This window comes from Dryobates pubescens, chromosome 15 (assembly GCF_014839835.1).
Source record: "Dryobates pubescens isolate bDryPub1 chromosome 15, bDryPub1.pri, whole genome shotgun sequence".
NCBI classification, from domain to species: Eukaryota; Metazoa; Chordata; class Aves; order Piciformes; family Picidae; genus Dryobates; species Dryobates pubescens.
In genome coordinates, this window is record NC_071626.1 from 6,935,029 (window position 1) to 6,949,236 (window position 14,208).

General features: G+C 44.4%; 1 protein-coding gene across 2 annotated transcripts; it reads right to left on the minus strand.

Moving 5' to 3' along the window:
• Window positions 1-433: 433 nt before the first annotated feature.
• XRCC6 (X-ray repair cross complementing 6) lies at window positions 434-13,917 on the minus strand. Of its 2 annotated transcripts, none has more exons than XM_009902452.2 (12): window positions 13,757-13,917; window positions 13,541-13,650; window positions 12,956-13,094; window positions 10,915-11,169; window positions 9,673-9,856; window positions 7,960-8,146; window positions 6,617-6,785; window positions 4,760-4,921; window positions 3,638-3,767; window positions 3,119-3,219; window positions 2,146-2,259; window positions 434-1,396 (listed from the first exon to the last, which is right to left on the minus strand). In XM_009902452.2, exons 1-12 carry the CDS (start codon window positions 13,845-13,847, stop codon window positions 1,200-1,202), a joined length of 1,839 nt encoding a protein of 612 aa, XP_009900754.1. In that variant the 5' UTR covers window positions 13,848-13,917; the 3' UTR covers window positions 434-1,199. The 2 variants fall into 2 exon arrangements, 1 of the variants encoding a protein (XP_009900754.1); XR_008462619.1 differs by having other exon boundaries at window positions 1,282-1,396; window positions 3,106-3,219.
• Between the last annotated feature and the right edge of the window lie 291 nt (window positions 13,918-14,208).

Below are 14,208 nucleotides of genomic sequence, written 5' to 3' on the forward strand. Positions count from 1 at the left end.
ATTCAGTACTGCAGAGTTCAACAAGGGCTAGCTGCTCTTTGAGGAGGAGTTGTGGAGGTGGAAGTGAGCAGGGTGCTGGCACAGCTATGGTGCTCACAGTGCCAAGAGAGTGATCATGGCTGGATCCACTGTGTGCCACACTACAGCTCAGGCACAACTTTCCAAACAGGAATCCCTGAACACTAAAACCATGCAGAACAAAATGTATTCCCCTGTTTCCATCCTATAAAAAGCTAATTTAGCTAAACTATTTGTACTGAAGCAAGGGCAATGACGTGATTTTAGTCACCCTGTGCAGCAAGACAGGTGAGGTATGCCCAGAGCGGAAGTTCAAAGCAAAGCCCCAGATGCAGCCTCCCTAAGTAAGGTTAAAAAGATGGAAATATTGGAGGTAACAAGGAGTATTCTCCAAGCTTGCTAATTTTCTCTTTCTGAAGCACAGAGTGAGTACAGCAACCTGCACAACAGTCTACTTCACACTGGCTACAGAGGTGAAAAAGCTCTGTGCCACTTCTGTAATCTAACTGGGGTATATCCTTGAGCTTTCCAGGGAATGTGACTTTTTTTTCCTTCCTCTTTTAAACCAGCATTTGCCATTCCTATTCAAAACTTTAAAATCTGGCTGTGCAGCTTCGTGAAGTGTTGTCTTTTTTTGCCTGAAGGATTGGCTGCTGTTTCCTAACACTGATTTTCTCCATTGCTATCTGCTGCTAATCTTTGTAATGCCAAGAGCAGAAAAGACCCCAAGCACTGCTACTGAGCAGCTGTTGTGGAGAGTAAGACACCACATTTATACCCTCTACTAGCAAACAGACTTGACCTGCTGCTTGACTTCCTGTGGTGCCCCTAACACAGCTGAACAGCTTTCTCACCTTGAAGTGAGTTTTGCTGTCTATGATGCAAGGATGGTACAGCTAGTGTTGCAAAATAACAAGTCCAAAATAACTTTTATCAAGAAACCAGGAAGGCACAACAGTGTTTGCTTGCAGTGGATGACCTGAGTTAGCAAGGAATTTAATTCTACCTTTGGCTACTGCAAACAGAATTCAACTTTGCTGAGGTGTTTCACAACTAAGAGTAAAAAGTTTCTCCACTCCTAGATTCAGTAACATCGCAGCAGGATTAAACATACACAGCACCTACATAAGACAACCAACATTTTAAGCAGATAGACATCAACCAGGGCTTCTCATCCCTGCTCAGTGATCATTAAAGTATTTAGTTAAAGCATCCATGAGCTCCTGTTTCTTCCCCCCATCATTCAAGCCATAAAGCCTGCATGCATCCTTCAGAGTGGATACAGTGAGCTTGCCCAGAGTGCCCTTCTGCACATGACTCTGCAGCTCCTCTTCTGAGACTTCTACTTTGGGCCTCTTCTCAGTTTGACCATCGGAAGCTAGGAAGACAAATGTTACATTAACACAATTCTAAAGTTTCTCAATAAAAATACATCACTGATTCTTACACCTACCACAGTTAATGGCCATTAACTCATGATACTTTAACAGCTACCTACACACCCACAGACCTAGTTCCACTTTCTTTTAAGTAGGTGTCACTCACTACACGTAGTAAGGCATGTAGTACTTCCTTGATAGGAGTGATCTCAAACTCAAGTGTGGAACTTTGTGTTCTGATGGGAAGATCACCCCAAAGAAATCTTTCAAGATAGTAGATTGCAGTGATTCCTTGGGAAGTTCAGCTAACTGACTCTCCCACTTCATGCAGTTTCAGACTTCAGCATTACTTAGATGTCTAGCCCTAACTATGCTCATCTTGGACTTGCTAAACAGCCCATGCCTAAAAGTCTGCTTCCTCACCAACACAAACTGAAAGCATGAACAATTTTACTACTCTGTTGCAAAACCCAAAGTTTTTAATAAGCAAGCCTTAAAAACAAATAATATTTTGCAGTCATTTACCTGCATTGCTTCCTACACTTCACTGTGCAGCTTCTCATTCCAACAATACTCCACGTGGATACCGCAAGTATCCTCTACTCCCTAAGAATCATCACTGGATATAAATCCACTTTGTTGTGGAGATGAGTGAAGAGAGTTGTTACACAGGTGGCTTGTTCAAACCATCAGGCAGATACTTCTCAACAGAGACACCATATTGTATGTCTGCACCATCATTTCTTACTTTGTTTTCGCTTGACAGCCTTCCCATCAGGATTGTAGTCAGGGGGATAAACCAGCTGCTTAAACTCCTCCACCAGGTTGCCCAGCCTACGGTTCATCTCTTCCACCTTTGGCACTGTCAAAAGACAAAGATTTGCCCTCTCAAAACCAGAGTAATCACTGGAAAAATCAAAATGAGGTGCTTCTGTAATAACTAGCATGCAAGCATGTAGCAAGCATGCAAAATGCAAAGAGCTGTGGTATGATATTCACAAATGAGAAATTTACAGCTCTTGGTAACATCAGCAGTTTGTACTATGATGTGTAATGGACTTGCACATACTCCTGATCAGGAATAAAAATGACATGGTGGAAGTGATGTAGATCTCCTGCCTGGCTGGACTGTTACCGAGGTCTCACCTCAGACATTTAAAATAGAAGATGCTGCTATCTAAGAATGGGAGTAGTTTGAGCCAGAACAGCTTGTTTCTGTAATGTGTTAGTAAGAGTTAGGTATCACTTCAGAAGAGACAAAGAGTTCCTCTAACACTATTCCTGGAGCACAACATGTGTTTTAAAAAAGGAACTTGCCCTCCAGCAGCAGTTTTCTGTCCCTTGGCAAGATATTCTGATAGAGAAACCCTCACAGCCACGAGGTGGCATCATTGCCTCCCAGCACAATAAGCGCTAAGGCGTTTTTAATTAGACTCTTGAGAGGAATTTCAGAGAAAAGATTTGTCACCACAGACAAAAACGTGATTCAGTTTAAATTGTGGAGGGCAAAGTGATTCTTTTTTTTCCTTTATCTTGGAATTGACAGCATTAGTAAATAAGGTCTCAATATTTCAAAATAGACATATCCAGAATTCTGCATCTTGGAACTGCATGCAGTGAAATATTTGTTCAAGGACATTTGTAGTAGCACATCTCTGACTTAGAACAAAGTCAAGAATCCCCTAGCCCACCCCCCCTTTGCACCCACCAGTAATTCTCACTTGTAAGATCTTCAGCTTGTTCTGGTTCCATCATATCCAGAGCCAAAGCTTCCAGATTCCTGAAGTGCTGCTGCAAAACTGGGTTCTCAAAGCCATCAGTCCTGTCAAGAGCCCCCAGAATGTTAATGCATACTGCCAAGAAGACAGACAAAGCACACAAGATCTACTACCAACTTATTCCAAAGTAAAAGGTCCCTCTGTCCCACACAACAATCCATCTTAGTGGAAGACCTGCTTTTCCTCTTGGTCTCTTCTCCCAGGCAACCAGCACCAGAACAAGAGGACACAGTCTCAAGCTGCACCAGGGGAAGTTTAGGCTGGTGGTGAGGAGAAAGTTCTTCACAGAGAGAGTTGTTAGCCATTGGAATGGGCTGCCCAGGGAAGTGGTGGAGTCACCATCCCTGGAGGTGTTCAAAAAGGGACTGGACTTGGTACCATGGTTTAGTAGTCATGAGGTCTTGGGTGACAGGTTGGATCTTTGAGGTCCTTTCCAACCTTATCAATTCTACCTCTGTGTACCTGTACTTGAACCGGAGTTTCTGAATGATTTCCTTCATTTTGTCCACCTGCATCCGACTGGCTGGCACCTTCTCTGTACAATCCACCTTCCGTTTGTCATCTGCATAGGGTAAGAAAATGACGTGGAAACCTGCACAGAAAAGAGGAAGCAAGAGAACAGTTGTTCAGAACCATGGCCTCAAAACAGTAATATAGAATAGAGGAGAGGAGAGCTTCAAGATCATTAAGTCCAACCTATCACCCAACACCATCTAATCAACTAAACCATGGCAGCAAGTGCCATGGAAAGATGAAGATGCTTATTTAGGTCTGAGCACTCCAAAGCCAGATGTTTTGTTGTAAACAACAGCAATCCATAGTATTTCCCAGGCCCTACATTATGACACTCAATCCCAGTGTCAGTGTCTATAACCAACACCACCAAAAGCTTTCAGGAAGATTCAAACTAAATGCACAGCTAAGAGCTGGATATTCATGACTTGCATTTTATACACATCAGCTCATTCACCTTCTCCATCTCTTCTTGGATAAGAACTTGAAAAAAATCCTTGTTTGAAAGTGAAGTAAATGCCTGTGTTTTTCTGAAATGCTTTCCCCTGTACACAAGCAATGTTACTTTCCTACTTTCTCCCAGAAAAGGACTTTTTCAGTTAAAGAGGTGAGAAAATGCAAAAGAGCAAGGGTCTGCCTTTGCTCTTTAATCATTCCCCACTGAGTTGAAAAGGTGTGAGGTCCAGGATATAAGATTATTTATTTAACACTTTAAAATGCATCCAAGGATGCACTAAAATCCAGGGAAGCACATTTTGTCCAGTCAGCAAACAGAATTTAAAAGCTTTCAAAATGTTTAGGCCAGTTACTTGTATCCACTGGAAAAAAGAGGTAGAAAGCAGGGATAATACTGTAGCCATGTAATATCTAAGCAAGCACTGAGGCAATTGGAGTTTTAAAAACAGATTTAACACCAGATGCTTACAAAGACAAAACTGAAGAAAGAGATGTTGGAAAGCACTCTCTTCAGTTTTAAGGCAAGCAGCACCAAGAATGTTTTCACACAATACAGGATGCTAGTATGCTGACTGCATCCAACCATGCAGGGAAAGACAGCTTCTCTTCCCATACCTGGAGGGGTTATCTGCACTTTCTGCTCATCCAGCTCTTCCTCCTGGGGAACCAGGGCCACGAAGCGAGGGGGAGTGTTCCGGCGGGCGGTGTATCTGCACAGTGCCATCACCTCCCTCTCCAAGCATTTCATCAGTAAGGCATTAAACAGTGTTGTACTCCCTGCAAAGGAAAGACTGTCTTGGTCAGATGGACAGTTGTAGTCAAGAGAGTCAAACAGAGAGCTACCAGGATGATTAAGGGACTGGAGCATGTGCCCTGTGAGGAGAAGCTGAGATCCCTGGGGGCTTTTTAGTCTGGAGAAGAGAAGACTGAGAGGAGATATAATAAATATTTATAAATATCTGAGGGCTGGGGGTCAAGAAGAAGGGAACAGGCTCTGCTCAGCTGCACCCTGTGATAGGACAAGGGGCAATGAACAAACTACAGCTCAGGAGGCTCCACCTCAACATGAGGAGGAACTTCTTCACTATGAGGGTCACAGAGCACTGGAACAGGCTCCCCAGAGAGGTTGTGGAGTCTCATTCTCTGGAGACTTTCAAGACTCATCTGGATGTGTTCCTGTGAGACCTGTGCTAGATTCTATGGTCCTGCTCTGACGGGGGGCGGGGGTTGGACTCAATCTCCAGAAGTCCCTACCAACACCTAACATCCTGTGAACCCTAGATAAAAACCTGTGTCTTCTCTGAAATGCCTGCAACACTGCACAAGTAAAAAGCAACTTTTGGAAGGGGAAACCCTTGAAAGCAACAATGTTAGTGCCTCTTCGGATCACACCACTGAGTGTTCCAGTGACAGAAATGAAATCACCAGCATCTGAGCAACTAAATACAGGTGAAAAAATGTAAACAGGTCTCTGCAAAGCCTCCTCCTGGACTGGTGGGACATCATAGTGGCAGCACATCACAGAACCTTTTGCAGAAATAACACTCTAAGAACTCTGGCTGCAGTATTCCTCTCGAGGCACACATTTGCTTTGTAGATTACCAGATACAGTGGTCAGGAAAAGACTGACAGCTAAGTAAGGTGCTTGATTCAGGAAACTGCTAAGCTGGAGAAGCAAAAGTAAAATCTTTAGTTAAGACACTGCAAAGCATCTGGTCATAATTCAGCCCTATTTATTCACTGGTAGATTGAGGAGCTACAGTTTTTCTCTTTACTGTGGCAGCTTGGGATAGATTAATACTGTATTTCTGGATAAGCAGACTTACATAAACAGATAAAAATGAGAGAAAAAGCAGTGCTAAGCATCCTCACCTTCCCTCCTTACAGTGCTATTAATTCAACCACACTTTCAAAGCATTATGTTTCCACTCCTAGCTGATAGAGACTTAAAATCAGCAATTACATTCACTGATCTATGGTTTGGTTTTTGTTTGCTTTATATAACCACCTTCCTGTCAGGTACTAGGATCCTTTGCTTTCAAGAAGGACAAAACCAACTATTTTGAGACTATATCTGCATGGGTGATTAGCTGCTTGCCCTGACAAATGAAACATGAAGTCTCATCAGCAGTTCTGCTATTGAAGGAAAAAACCACAACAGCAGCAGAGAGGGTTAGTGTGAGCTGCCCAGGGAGCTGGTGGAGTCACCAACCCTGGATGTGTTTCAGGGTGGTTTAGATGTGGTGCTTGGGGATATGGTGTAGGGGTGACCCTTGTAGAGTAGGGTCAATGGTTGGACTTGGTGATCCTGAGGGTCTTTTCCAACTTGAATGTTTCTGTGATTCTACACTTTTCAATATCACAAGTTTTTAAGTTAGGCTTTACACTCAATGATCCCCACTTAAACACACTATGAATCAACTGATTACCCTGATGCAAAGTGGTGAATCATCTCTTGCCATCTTTACTTACCACTTACTAGGGATTCCTCAGGATAGATGAACTGGGAGTGCTTGATGTGGTGGTGATGTTTAAGCATTGAAAGGGGTTTGAAGCCGATCAGAAACAAGCCTGGAGGATCAAACTGTTTTAATTCTTCTGTCTCCTCCTTCTCCAGCACGATCTGGCGGTTTCCATAGGTCTAAACCAGGGAAGAGCAGACACTAGGCTTGCTAGCACAAAAAGAGTGTGGGGGTGGTGGGGATGGGAAGCAGGAAAAGGACTCAGTTGATGTCTGTCACTACTGAAAAGAGGGTTACAGGCAAGACAGAGCAAACTCTCATCATTAGTGCACACTGAAATGGCAAGTCACAATCTTCAACCATTATCCCACAGGAAATTCCAGCAGGACATTAGCAAAATGCACTTTCCTAAGACAATGGTTGAGCCCTGGCACAGAGGAGCTGCCACATCTCACCCTTGGGAGTTCTTCAGAGCTGTTCCAAGCAAACTGTGAGCAACCAGATCTGGTTTAAAGAGTCTTGCCTGATTCTAAACTTGCTTCAGCACATCAGTTACCTAGTCCTGGCAGAAACAGTGACTGAGAAACAACACTTTTGACCCATCACTCATACATCACAAAAATCAAAGCTTATTGTAGTCCGGCTGCTGAAGGTATGTATCAGGATTTAATGCTCAGCTTACTCTTCATCACCTGTATTTACTTTCCAGTAATTGGATCTTAGTATTGAATCTTAAGACAATAATTTTAGGAGCCTCTGGCATGGAACAACAGAGACAGCACTTGTGACAAAACACCTAGCAACTGCATATCCTGCTTTGAAATAAGGTTGTGCCTGAACAGAATGTGACATTCAACCATCAGCCAAACTATCAAGCAGGAAGGCAAAGCAAAGAACAAAATAATAAAACCCAAAGATAATATGCCCTTTTTTTTTTGGTTGGTTGGTTGAAAAGAGCTCTAACCTGCCCCCATTCCATGACTCACATTTGTATGTTTAATAAAAATGACCAATATCTGCCCAAAGGAAAACATCAGCAAAGATTGCACAAGGCCACGTAGGGTCAGGCTGTGGCAACCTAGTTCTGCCTTACAGAAAGAAATGACCTGTGTTCCTAAGGGCACTTCTACTAGCAGCTCTGCTTTCCCTTGACAGTCATGGCAGAGAAACTACCCAGTCTCACTCTGTGTAGTTTACAAAGTGACCAGGCTATCCCCAGGGGCATATGGATGTAAATATTTCTGCATCTGATCTTGACAGTGAAACCCAAACAACAGCAGCAAGAGAATCAGCATCTCACACACACACGTATCACAGAGACAGGAAACAGCAGGAAGATGATCAATACCTTACCTGAGCCCTTTTAGTGTCACTAGGCAGGAGCAAACTGCCTGTTTGGCTACTGAAGGTCCTTGTCTTTGTTTTAACTGGTTCATTAGTTTCCCGATACAGCTTCACTGGGTATGGCTTGTAAGCTTTTTGAATAAGGTTGTAAACAGCAACAGAAAGTGACAGATCTTTGCTCAGATACAGATTTAACCTGTGTAAAAAGGCAGATAAAGACTTGAGACTTCTCAAACACACAAATCACTTTTGCAGAAGTCATCTCCTCAGATAAATTATTTTCTCTGCCCTTCTCTTACTCTCCTCCCCATAAATCACACCTATCTCTGGAAACATACTATGACTTGCATCATAATCTCACTTGTATGAAAACATCCTTGCAATGCTGTCACTTCTGGCCATAAAAATGATTTAAACACAAATAATTTACCATCTTTCTTTCATCTTTTTTTTTTTTCCCCCCAGTCTGGAGCTATGCTCAAGCAGAGGAGAGGACAAGTTCACATTTGGGCACCTTATCTGTGCTTAATGCAATGCAACCTCTGAATTCACACAGTTGTTCAGGCTGAAGGCAAAATTCCCCAGAAGAATCACAGAATGTTAGGGGTTGGAAGAAACCCCCTGAGATCACCCAGTACAAGCCCCCTGCCAAAGCAGGATCACCTAGGACAGGCCTTACAGGAACACATCCAGGTGGGTTTTGAAAGTCTATAGAGAAGGAGGCTCTGCAACCTCTCTGGGAAGCCTGTTCCAGTGCTCCATCACCTCACCAATTAATACCATGATTTAAGAAAACAGATCATCAGAAATTAGAGAAAAATTCAGATGCAAAGGTTTAAACCTGGAGATAATCTTCAAGTTCTGAGAGCAGAACAGGGACACATCCTCTCCTCTAAGAGGTATCTCTGGTACAGGATTCTTCCTCCTCAAGGATTAGAAAACTTGAGAAACATTCCCACAAGAGGAAAATAAAGCTGTGAGCAGAAGCTCAAATGCCAGTGCCAACAGCTGAGGCTAGGATTATCTCCTTTTTAATATATATTTAAAAAGCCACTAGACTGTGAAGTTCGTTCCCTAACTATGCTTCCACACCATTCTGTCATGAACTCCCTCGTTAAAAAACCCAACTGCTACGGAGTATGTGGCTCCAAAAATACTTTCTATCTGCTTTGTCAAGATCCCTTTAATCTCTTTGTAAGTATCTCTAATCTTTCAGTGGGTGATCAGAAGTATCAAGGCTATGTGAATTCACACCAAGTGCTTAGGACAGACTGACCACAAATAACAATTTCATAACAGACCAAAATCCCTACCAGCAACAATGAGCAGAAATTTTTCTGTTAGTGCTAGTAAGAAAAACCTCCTTTCAATCAGATTTCACTAGAAACTACCATTTTACAGGTTGCACCTTTTTTTGGAAGTCTTTTACTTGGCAATAATGTCATTTTATGAAAAATGATCCTTTCTGGCTAAGATAAATCCAGATGTCAGACAGAGGGGGGGAAAAAGGAGCCCTAGCTTCTTTCTCCGCTCTTCTCATCCAGCAAGGACAAATATCATTGAAGCTCCAGAAGAAACACCAACCTTGTCCTAAGAAATTAAGATTGAGGAATGCAAGCACTGATGGCTTTACAGACCAAACATTCCAGAACAGGGAGGTGAGATGCAGTCTAAAAGTAACACCAGATGCCTCCATGAAATGAAATATAACCAGGCACCAACCTGACCATAGCCCGTTTTTTTGTCTGCTTTGCTCGTACTTTCTTCATGAGATGTTCCAGTTTCTCTGACTCCTTAGGCTGGATCCCAAGGTCCTCATCCTCTGCTAAATTTATTATATCCCTGTAGAACAAAGAGATATCAAACCCTCCAGGCTTCTTCAAATGCATCAAGTCCAGGATGATACCTAGAAACAAAATAAGACAGGAGGAAGATCACAGAAACGGCTTTGTTTTTACATCAGGTTGTTTCTCGGCACTCTCAGATTCCTCTAAGAATTTAAGCAAGAGTAAGCTCCAAATTGTCATCTGTGCTTGATGTGAAAGCTCCTAGGGCAAGAGGCAAAACACATTCATCAACTTCAGTCAAAGCAACATAGCATAGAAACCGTTTTTTCCCTAGTAACCTGGACAACATTGCTTACAAAACAGCTCTGACATGCTCCCAGGCAACCACAGAACGAGAGGACACAGTCTCAAGCTGCACCAGGGGAAGTTTAGGCTCGAGGTGAGGAGAAAGTTTTTCACAGAGAGAGTTGTTAGCTGTTGGAAAGGGCTGCCCAGGGAAGTGGTGGAGTCACTGTCCCTGGAGGTGTTCAAGAGGGGATTGGACGTGGCACTTGGTGCCATGGTTAATAGTCATGAGGTCTTGGGTGACAGGTTGGACTTGATGATCTTTGAGGTCTTTTCCAACCTTGTTGATTCTATGATTCAGGTACAGAGGGAAATAATGAGTTCAGAAATTCCCCCTTCCCATTTGCAAGGGCTAAGGAATTAAAGAAGCCTCACAATTTCTAGATCAAGCACATCTAAGGTCCAAAAATATTTGTTATCTGAGCTACAGAGTTGAACCAATGAAGCATTTGCTCCCTTGTCTCTGAGGTCAGGTTGCTGTTCTTCAGCTGATTCAAAATGGAGACATTCATTTTCCTTTTATGTTGACTTAATGTTGTTTTTCCCTTCCTGGAAAATGTTGGAATAATGAAACAAAGCAGAGTTTGTTTTCCATAGGTTGTCTCAAGTTCTGATTTATGTTATCAGAGTAGAAAAAGAGCTCTTAGACCATAAGGGTTAGTTGCTGGATACCAAATTAGATAACAGCTTTTCTAATTTAGACTGCAGAAAGAGTCCCCAGTTCAGATAACCTTACACTTTCCTCCCCATCACAAACATGCAATGCAGTTAACATTTACTGCAAGGGTGCCCTATTTTTACTATACCTGAAATTAAAGACAAAACTAATCACCTGTGTCTCTCAGATCACCAGCTCTGGTCCTGGCCAGCTTGGCTTTAGCACTGTCATTGGCATGAGGGTCATCCTCATTGGTGAAGAGCATGATCCTTTTGTGGCTCAGTCTGACTCGGACATCACTGAAGAGATTAGAGCAGGCCCAAAGTGCTTCACCCAGTGAATAGTCAGCATTGTGGCCAAAGGTATCATGGAAGAGTGCTTGTCCTTCATCTCCCCCGTACTGGTCCAGCTCCAGAACACGTTTTGCACCTAAGGGGGACAACAGCATTCTTGTGCATTAGAAAGTACCACAAAACCCTTCTAAATATGCACTGAGGTTCCCTTGCAGCTGACATCTGAGCAATATCCCCTAACACCTGTGGCAGTTCCCTTCCACCACCTGGCTTGAGAAAACTGTTCAGCATAGCCTAACATTTGCAACAACACAAGCTGGATACTACCTGAAATCACCTACTCAGACCAAGAGGACATAAAATGCCTTAACACCAATGTGGAGCTCTTCTTATTGAAGGAGGGAAACAGGCAGGAATCAAAGTATTGCAAACCCTCTACAGCGAAGGGACAAGTAAGAAAGGACAGCTGTGCCACCAGAGAAAGGAGAGGAGCCTGAAATACATCCTGCATCTCCACAACACATTGAAGAGGTGGAGAATTCCTCCTGCTCCTAGCCACTCATGTCAGATAGAATCAACCTAGAGGTCAGATGCAGCCCACAAACCACCAAGTGGAGCACAGCAATATTCAGGGCAGCTGTTGATGGCCTCTTTAAAGCTCTGCAGGTTATTCCAGCAAAACTACAACTCCTTTTCCCACCTATCTAACAGCAGATTCTATTTTCTCTCTTAACTGTACAAAGAGAGACAATATTTCATTTTTCAGCTACTGCACTCTGCAGAGCTTCTTCCTTTGTCCTTCACTCAAATTCTGCAGCACTTCTGAAATCTCATCTGAAAGTGTCTTTCCCTCCCTTTACTATTTTATTTTCATTTTCCTCAGCTGCCATTTAATTAACAGCATAAGTGTGCATAATTACATACTACATAGTGACTAACTTCTTTATCCACAGCATTCTGCTTTCCAGGGGCAGCAAATACACAATCCTCTTCCCTTTTAATAACACCCACCTTCCATCTGCACTGTCTTCACCAGCACAGCAAAGCTACTGCCTCTAACACAGGAAAAAAGGCAAGCATGGAAGAAGAGGGAAGAAAAGATGGAGCAAGAAGCCTAAGGTGCTTGCTGCCAGAAAAGCCTGTCTGGACAGTTCCTCATCATAATTAATTCTTAAACTAGGACAAGGCATAGCTCTTTCAGGTGAACCCCATGTGTTATTAACCCTGTACCTCCTAGGTGAAAAAATGAAACCAAACTTCCTCAGAGATACAGACTGCTATTAAAAGCTAGGAGACAAAATCCTCCCACAAGACTCTCTGCTGTCAGTGAATTTGTCACCTCTACCATGCATTCTTCACACCCTTCCTACTACCTTTCCCAGTCCAGCAACTGGGACTCATTACCAAGCAGATGCTAGGTAAGAAATCCTAAAGAGCTAAACCCAAGAACTGCAAAACAGGTCAGGCTATTGGACAACCTGTTCCAGCTGATTCTGCTTGAGTGGGAGGGTTGGACAAGATGACCTCCAGAAACCCCACCCAACCTGTGATATCCTCCATCAGGTGGAACCTGTGGTGCCTTTGCATTTTTCTGAAGTGCAGCAGACACATGATAAGCTTTCATGAGTGCTGCTGAGGTCCTCTTAGGTTTAGCAGACAGTAAGTGAACCACCACTTTGAAACAGGAGACATAGGAAAGGGATTTAAACCAGCCACGACAGAAAAAGCTAAGCTCCCACCAATTTTCTAAACTTTCAATAAACTTCTAAAGCTACTCCCACCATCACCAATACATTTCAGTAACAAGAATTTTATCTGGTATCTCCCTGTTTTCAGAGAGATCAACTAGTGACAATGCCTACTACACAGATTTCTTTACTCCACTTTTCTGTGTAACCTTCATATCACTTCACTGCCTTTACCTGGGTTGTCCAGGTCCTGGAGAACATAGACATGCTTGAAATCTGCTGAGTTCTTGCTGTTTTCTGTACCATAGAACACAACACTTAACAGGTCTTTGTCACTGCTAATAATTTTGCTGGTATACACATTCCGGATGCACTGGGGGGAAAAAAAAATGCACACACACCAAAGTATGAAGAAAAACAGTTGCAGCAGGGGTGCAAAAGCTTTCTCTCTGGCAATTAGCAGTTTGAGTGGCAAACAGCAACATTCTTTAAGCTGAATTTCACCTGAATAAAGAATGTGGGGTCTTGTTCCTTCCAACCCCTAACATTCTGTGATTCTTCTGGGGAATTTTGCCTTCAGCCTGAACAGCTGTGTGGTGGCTCATTCTATAAAGGTTTCCCTCACCCAACTATGGACACGGCCCGCCAGGCGTCTTCCCAAACGCACAGCCATTCAGCAGTCCGAGCTGCTTCCCTTCCACAGCGACCTTTACAGCGACACAACGGGCAGAGGGCAGCCCGGTGCCCGCAGCAGCGGAGGCGCCGAAGGCGATCCCCACCCGTTAGCGAAGCAGCCCGCCGATCTCTAAGCAGCCGTACCTGGATGGTCATCTCAAAGGGCGTCATTCCCTCCTCATCCGACTCAAACATGGCCTTGGAGGCGTCCACTAAGAAAATGAGGCTGTCCCGACCGGAGAACCTGTAGTCCCCTACGGAATTAGGGGAAACAGTTTTAACAGCGGCCTCCTCCGCACGCTGACCCTGGAGGGCAGCGAGCCCACGGCTGCAATCCCTGTGAGAATGGTGGGCCCTTACCGACCGCCTCAGTGCCCTCCTCCTCCTGCTGCTCATCCTGCTCATCGTCCTCCGGCCCGTCGCTCCGGTAGTAGGACACCCACTCCGACATGGCTGCCGGCGCCCCGCTAACGGCCCCGGAAGCGCGCGCGGAGAGGCAGCTCGTGCCCGCACCGGTCCCGCCGCCCACCTGCCCTGAACGTTCAACCAACCGCAGAGGCCGCTCCTCGGGGGACCCGCCTCCCATGTTAACTCTGACCAATACTGAGAGAGAACGAGAGCCCGTCCCTTTCACCACCCCTCCGCGCGGACTGGTTGTGGGGACGAACAGACGGCGGGAGCTCTGCCCGCCTTCCGCGCGGCTCCGGCTCGCCAGCCAATGACAGGGGGAGTTCCCCTTCCCCGCCCGGCGCCTCTAGCTCCGCCCGGGCGCGGCGACGCCCGCCCCAGGCCGGAACCGCCGCGCTGCATAA

What these genes read in the sequence shown, in the direction of transcription:
- XRCC6 (XM_009902452.2), bottom strand. Translation starts at nt 13,847, where the DNA reads ATGTCGGAGTGGGTGTCCTACTACCGGAGCGACGGGCCGGAGGACGAT. An exon ending in TGGTGATCTGAGAGACACAG is followed by an intron (nt 9,857 to 10,914) that starts GTGATTAGTTTT and finishes TTTTGTTTCTAG; the next exon opens with GTATCATCCTGGACTTGATG. An exon ending in AAAAAACGGGCTATGGTCAG is followed by an intron (nt 8,147 to 9,672) that starts GTTGGTGCCTGG and finishes CTTTTTACACAG; the next exon opens with GTTAAATCTGTATCTGAGCA.